This window comes from Chaetura pelagica, unplaced genomic scaffold (assembly GCF_000747805.2).
Source record: "Chaetura pelagica isolate M959 unplaced genomic scaffold, ChaPel_1.0 scaffold109, whole genome shotgun sequence".
NCBI classification, from domain to species: Eukaryota; Metazoa; Chordata; class Aves; order Apodiformes; family Apodidae; genus Chaetura; species Chaetura pelagica.
This window is the reverse complement of record NW_009970725.1, coordinates 10,972,798-10,980,382: the sequence shown is the minus strand read 5'-3', so window position 1 is coordinate 10,980,382 and position 7,585 is coordinate 10,972,798. Positions and strand designations below refer to the sequence as shown.

Below are 7,585 nucleotides of genomic sequence, written 5' to 3'. Positions count from 1 at the left end.
GTTAGACAGAGAATGTAGGCTGAGTTTTAACTTTGTGATTTTTCTGTGTGTGCAGAACTCCAGGCACTCATAGTGATAGGGACAGGAATAGAGACAGAACTGAATAGGAAGCACGTGGATGCAATTATTATGTCAGGAACAGCTTTAAGTGAGGTTTTGCTAGAGAGAGTGGCTTAACTTAATCTCTTTTTCTTCAGTCTGAACACTGCAGCTTACGGGAAAAGAGCCTGCTGATTTTTTTCGAAACAGGATAGAGATGTAACAACTCCAGCAATTGGTGAGCAAGAAACGTAAAACAAGTAATGTCCTGAAAAGTGAACATGTGCTGTATTCATGCCAGTAATCCCTATTTGGCAAAAGCCAGGAGGGAAGTTGACAACTGCAAGATGCCAAGAAGAAAAATTAAAAAAAACCGAAACCAGAAACAACCCCAAAAAACCCAAATGAGCTTTAAAAGAATTATTAAGTACTCCAGGAATACGTTTCAAGCGTTAAAAAAACTGCACAAGCACGGTGAGAAAAATGATGAATGAAAACAGACTTTGGCAGGCAGCACACAGTTAACTGCAAATGGCCTAAATACCATTGGTACAAAAGTGACACTTAACAGGGTCACGGTGCACCTGGTGCACCTGGGCGTCCAGCTGCACTGCACCTTCTGCTGGCTGGGCTTCCTGCTGCAGGCTTTCCTGCTCTCCAAGAGGAAAACCGTGACCATTCCACATCACCCACACTCTCCCCACCCCAGTTTCCGCTTTATTTCTCCTGCCACCCCTTTTTGTGGTGCAGTGCTGCCTGCACCCCTCTGCCCAGGCAGCAGCATCCCCCTGGCTGCAGAGCCAGCACCACCCAGGATCTCGCAGACCAGTTATCCCGGTTTCGTGCTCTTCCTGCGTGTCTTCCCTCCCCCATAGCACACGAGGCCAGCTGTTCCAGCTTCAACGGCCTTACAGACGTGTACATTGACCTCATGGCAGAAGCTGGGAGACATGTGGGACACCACAACCCCCTCCCCCATGCACGCAGGCTGCAACGCCAGGCTCAAGATTCCTCTCTCTATTGTAATTATTTTTTTGCTCTGCACGGAGATTTATCACATGCAGCTGCCACAAGTTGTTTACAAGATACAAAAGCCATGAAAACAAGGTTGATGAAGTCTGCGTGAGCTGTTTTCCCTGGCACGGATTTGCCATACTTCTGAGCTCACTTCGCCCTGACCGGCCGCGCAGTCTCCAGTAACGCGCAGCAACACCTTCCCTTCATCTCCACAGTCAGCCCAAGTGTGTGCTTTCAGCCACAGGTTGGGTTTTGGTACAGCTGACTTGCAATTACGTTCATCACTGCAGCAAGAACTACAGAACTGCCCATCTTGTCTTACTGCCTCTTACTACTGCTTTTTTTTTTTTCCCCTCATACCACAGTAAACCAAGTTTCTAGAAACACACTTTTCTTTTGCCTTACCAGGGATGAGCGTCCACCACGTGAAGCCTTTAGTAATGTTTCTAGGACTCCTGCTTAATTCTGGATCCTAGCTTCACCTGATACCTCACACATACCTTCCTTTGATTTTACCTGGAGTTACTTCAAGTTTCTGCTCTGAAAGAAAATTTCAATAGCCTGCACCAAAACTATCAGTGCTAGATTACAGGAAAGCTGAAACTCCCTTTTGATATTATTTTAGCCGATACTCAATATGAGTAATTTTCCTCCTTCAAGTCAAATAACACCTCAGGGTAGGGAAAAGCTTTTAAATGGTGTGCCAGGTGCTAATCAGCCCAAGGGCTTATGACTACAGCTGAACGTTTAGGTGTAACCTTAACACAAGTAATAATAATAAAAAAACTCAACAAAACGAAACAACCAATTGGCCTCAAGCAAAACTGGTCACAAGTCCCCAGGGTACTGGGGTCAGTCAACTAAATGGAAATGCAGTGCTCATCACACGGGCAGGACTTTGATGCTCAGTTACACTAATGCCATTTTGTGTGGCATAATGGTAAATGAAAACAGCGCAGAGACAGGCTTTTACTTTCAATGAAAACTGTTAACCTGAATGGCAACAGCTTTCTTCCTCATCCTATTTTCATTTTCATTACTGCAGCTGTTCTAGTGGAATTATAGAACTGGTCAGCTCAGCAAGCAAAGCTTCTTTTTTCTTTTTTTTTCCTGAACTTGCTGACTTCTTTTATTTTAAAAGGCAGAGTAATGAAGAGCAAAGATCTCCAAGAATGCCCTTTAATGATCCGAGGAAAAGGAAAATTATCAAAAAAAAAAAAAAAAGGAAATGTCAAACAATTAAAATAAAACAATGCAAACATATTTGCATGAGGTTGCTTTTCCTTCATCAGTGCTTGAGCCACAGGCATAAGGAGTGTTGCAATAGTCTCTTTCTGCATGTGGACAAGGAAGCATCTTCCGAACCTTTACACTCCTCTTTGGGTGCTTAGCACCCCTTCACAACAATCGTTTAGTCCACAGAAGGATGTATATTGATCAACATTACCTTCAACATTGACCTCAGTGTTACACAAAGTGTGCTTCTGTTCCATTTTATAATTATCCATTTAAAAAAACCAACCAAACAACTAAAAAAACATACACAAGTGTTCCAGGAAAAATAGCCTAGAGATATAAAATACAGTGCCCAATGAGACACAACAAAAGGCTCTTTCCAGACTCACATGCTATTGCCTGAAGACAAAGTATACAGCCATTTCTGGCTATGTTCAAAATTAGTTTTTCTAGCTTTATTTCAATAGAATTTATTTTTTTTTAATTATATATTCATGCAGCATATTAGGATAACAGTTACTGATACAGACATGAGTAAGCTACTGTGTTTACTATTTGCTTTTTAAAAAAATATTTGATTTTAAACCTGAGTTAAATAAAGGCAGAAGTTCAGTAGAATTCCAGAGGCTCCAGTGAACATATGAAGTATATTTCTGATAAAAAAAAAAAAAAGGCCACAGCAAAACAAAATGCATATACATTGTAGCCCAAGTATTGTGGACTTCTATTCATGATATTCCTAAATTCATTAGCTCTTTTGCTCCACAAAGCTCTCCCCTAGCCTCCCAAGCAGACAACAGGTTTTGTTTTCAAGGATTAACTGGAAACGATTTTTCTTACCCAGAGGTGTCTTATTTCACTGTTGTTGGAAGGATAAGGATGGGTGACTGACATTCAAGTAAGTTGAAACGTGAGCTGCAAGTCTTTGGATTTTTCGGTAATAGAGTCCTTTTCTGAAAGGTAACTTAGATTCTGTTGGCCAGAATACACCTCAATACAACAGGGATCTCTTCTAAATCTTAGTCTGCCACCTGTTAAAATATCTCACCAAGACCTGGCTCCCAGAACTCAGATTTCAACCCAATATAGTCTACTAGAATTACTGAGTCAAAACCTTGTCACTGCTAGCCCAGGGAGAGTAAGAGTGGGGGCCTTTGTCCTCCCCGCTCTAAGTTTGTTGCCAGTGATGTCCAGGAGCTGTATCAAAGACCCACAAAGAACACTCACCCCAACCTGTCATCTGGCCCCACTTCATCTTCAGGAGAACTTCCCCATGGGCTGTCACATCACCTAACTTTGAAGTATTTCTAGGAGTCAAATGCTACAAGTTTTAGAGGGACCTAAGATATCCCTCTGAAACTTAATGAGTTGTCTACATGGCTCACTTCAGCCTCTTTAAAAATTTCAACATAGCAGAGCATGGTCAGGTACTTCTGGCCTACTTTCAGCATCCCTTCCAACATCTGGTAAACTGCTAGCATAGCTCTCTAAACCAAAAGTAATTTCTCACTTCCATTTATTTCAAGAGTAAAGCTGTGTTTTCTGCAAAGCTCATATTCAACAAAATACTCTGTATGCGTCCATTCTTAAAGAAAATATTTATTACATTATGGGAAAAAAAAGCATAATCATCCAAAGTTCGTATTGTTAAAAAAATTGAAAATTTATTTAAACAGCGTGTCGGTATATTCTGTTCCGCTTGGGAATGATAAGAAGACTCTATATCATTACTAGATATTGCACAGTCTGAAAGAAACAAAAACAAATCACATGATCTTGGGAACCATCTCACATTATGAAAAACCTACAAAGAAAACATAAAAAAAAAAACAAAACCCCAAAAAAAAAACAACAACACACAATCCTTTCTTTCTACAGTAGCTTTAAGTTTATAATTCTTGGAATGACCGTATTCCACTGAAGACCATTCTCAGTGACAGGAAGCTTCATTTCAGCAATCCCTTGTGCAAATAAGATTAATAAAAAAAAAATAATAATAATGCAGTGAAGTCTTGATATCGTGTGGGTGGCAATAACCACACAGCTGTTAGATCCCTGCCTGGAAAAACAAAACGGGGAAGAAGGAAAGGGATTTAGGCCATAAGTTTCGCCTGCAACTCCATCTCTGCTGCCCTTTTGAGTGCGACATCCACCAGCAGCTGAAATCCACTAAAATCCTGGTTAAGGTCTGGTGGGGTTGGAGGAGGAGTGTTGAAGAGCCCGCTCTGTGCATTTGCACCAGGTCCCAGTTTAGATGCATCCTCATGGTAGGAGAGGGAGTTGTCTGTGAAGCCATTGGCAAGGGGCTGCTGCAGGTCCGTGGTCTGGCCTACATCAGCCGGCTGGCAAAAGTGGAAAGGGGCGTCTTTCAATGCAGTCACAGTTGTGTGGCAGATCACCGACGGCCGAGCCAGGACTGACCCTGGGGAAGCCAGCTTGGAAGAAGGCACAGTCTTGCCGAGCGGCGCGGCCGCAGGAAGGAAGGCAGTCTCCTCCAGCAAGGGAATGTAGTTCTTTGTGCTGATGGAAGACTCCACCAGGCCACCCTCAGGAAGCTTGGTGCCTCGCCGAGAGATAGTGAACTGATTTGGGTCTTTGCCATCCTTCCTCAGCATGTCAGGTAAAAGCCTGCGGCGTGCATTGATAAACCAGTTGCAGACCTGGGAATATAATCACATCTTAATTTCTATGTTCATTCATTTCCAACTATGTGCCATTAGAGTCATTGGGTTAGATTAATGAATCCCTCCTCCAGGTAGTTTCCTTAACTGCAGAACAAAAGAAAGATCGACTGACAAGTTGTGACATGCCTGGCAAAGGCCCTTCCCTTCTCTGGGCTCTACCCCTAGGTCCCCACTCCTGTTACAGAAAGCCCTGGGACATAGGATGACTGCTAGCCCGTTCGGAGGGGTTTAGCTTTTAACTCTGTGCACACACATTAACCTATTAGCTATTGTTCCTTAGCTTAGGTTAATTAACAACAGGAAAACCTTTTCTCTCTGAAGAGAGCCACTCCTCCCACAAATAGTTACTGATTTTCCTTGTTCAACTGACTGTGTCGACAGACATAACATGAATTACCTCATTTAAGTTTGTCCTTGTTTAAATATCAAACCAGTTTCCTGGGTGATACAGGATAGTTCATAGTTTAACGTCTTTTTTCTGTTCACTACATAAAGGAGGCTCTCTTTATGTGACATTAAGGAAATTTTACTGTATATCCAATTACAAAATTTGTACTAAGGAGTTAATCTGGAAGAATTAAGCCTAGAAGCCAAATGGAGCACTCTGTGTTTAGTACCTCTCAAAACCAAACCTGAGTTTACCCAAGTTCTCATCAAGCCACCTTCCCCCAAGGTGGAAAGCAGCAATTGTCAACAGCTATTCCACCAAAGGTGATCACAGAAGACATGAACGGTGCATCCAAGGGACCCTGCAGCTGCCAGAGGTATCCTGGGATGAGAATCCAAACTAACAACAGAAAAACTTCATCATACCTACACTAACACACTTGAGGAGCTCAGGTTGTTCCACTGGACTTAATGGAAGTGACCATACACATAATTCTATATGTGCACGTTCTACAGAAACGAGCCTCAAGCTGCAGGTTTAGAAGTGAAGAGTTATATAGACCTTTTATGTCTTTTGGGCCTTGATTCTGTGAAAAATCAATGTGCATGCTCAAATTCCTAACTGCCTGTTCTCCCAAGGAAGAAATGTTACTCCCAAAAACCGAAGATAATCATAACACACAATTAATTTCCATTTCTCCTTACAAGTGTCATCAGAAGGAGAGTAACAATAAAATAAAAAAAGACATCTCACATGTAGTGTAAACATTTGTATCAGTGACTAGAACACGAGTAAACGAAGAAGAAAACAGAAGACAGCTCCTTTAGACATGAGAACTACATTTTTAAATACCTGTAGTGTGGAAAGGTGTGTCTGTCGGGATAACAGCGCTTTTTCTTGCTCTGAAGGATAAGCATTGTATCGGTGCTCATACAGCCATTCCCGAAGAATCTGCACAGATTCCTTGGGCAGGTTACCACGTCTCCTCCGTTTGCCTGGGCCAGCAGATGAGGAAAGATCCAGCGGGACATCCATAGTGTCATCATCCTCTGTTTCACTGCCTGATATTGCAACTACACCTACAATTATAGGAAGACAAGAACAATCAGCCTCCTAAATCCATAAACTACTCCAGCATTCTACAGTTCACTTTTTTTTATTATGGTAACTGTCTTCACTATGAATCATAGTATAGCCTCCGCTAGAGGAGATTTGTCCTGTAGCGTAACTTGTCAAGCTGTAGCTTTTCTGTCAGCTGAACAAAAAGTAGCACCAACTAACTGTTCTTAGGGGAATTCTTCTCCACAAATCCTCACTGTCTTGTTCCCCTGGCAACCTTTTATCCGTTGCATTTTTTCAGAGGGCTTCTATCTAATACCAATATTGTCCAAATTTGCTTGCTATTTTATGCATCCAACACTTTTCTTCAAGGATAACTATCCCGTGGCTGGACAAAATGTCAATAAGCAAGAACTTTAAAGTACTCAACTCAAGCAATGGGTTATTTAAAAACTTCTTAACATGCTGATGCTTCCCTTCTAGGAAAGAGAGCCTGAATATTTTATAAATTAATAGCTCATCCTAGATCTATTAATAAAAAATAATGGAACGAGAAAAACTGTCTGCCCCCACCCCTGCATGGATTTTCACTTAGAAAGAGGGGGGAAAAGTGCAGGAAAAGGGAAGAACCAAGTGTTTAAGTAAGGTAAGAGTCCACCAATTTATCAGGAGATGGAACTGCTGTAATTTAATTGCACTTTTTTATCAAATAACCATGATAATTTAATGTTTGGGTGGATCTGTTTGTTTTAAATTAACTACTTTGCATCCTGATTATTTTTTCAACTTCACGGTTTTAATCTCATTTTTCAATTTGTGGAAATGTGTGTTCTGTGCTACACTTACTACAAAGGCTCCAGATTTACAAGTTAACTGCATACGATTTTCCTTCAACATCAAGGAAGGAACAGATGCCAAAATTTTATTATTCTTTCATCCATATACACCACACTACTAGTTAACATAAACCCATGGGATGCAAACAAAATAAAAACAAATAAGTATTCAATGGAAGAAAAAAAAGAAAAAAATGAGAGAAGGGGAGAGAGAGAGAAGGGGAGAGAGAGAGAAGGGGAGAGAGAGAGAAGGGGAGAGAGAGAGAAGGGGGGAGAGAGAGAGAGAAAGAGAGAGAGAGAGAGAAAGAGAGAGAGAGAGAGGAGGG

General features: G+C 41.5%; 1 protein-coding gene across 2 annotated transcripts in view; it reads right to left on the bottom strand.

The window, feature by feature from the left end:
• Window positions 1–3,884: 3,884 nt before the first annotated feature.
• Window positions 3,885–7,585, bottom strand: part of TGIF1 (TGFB-induced factor homeobox 1) — a 9,842-nt gene continuing 6,141 nt past the window's right edge. For both annotated transcript variants that reach the window (XM_010006856.1, XM_010006857.1), the window contains exons 2-3: window positions 6,217–6,443; window positions 3,885–4,952 (exon numbers count right to left, since the gene is read on the bottom strand). In XM_010006856.1, coding sequence (XP_010005158.1) covers window positions 4,386–4,952; window positions 6,217–6,443 — 794 coding nt within the window. In that variant the 3' untranslated portion in view covers window positions 3,885–4,385. The remainder of the gene's footprint in view (window positions 4,953–6,216; window positions 6,444–7,585) is intronic.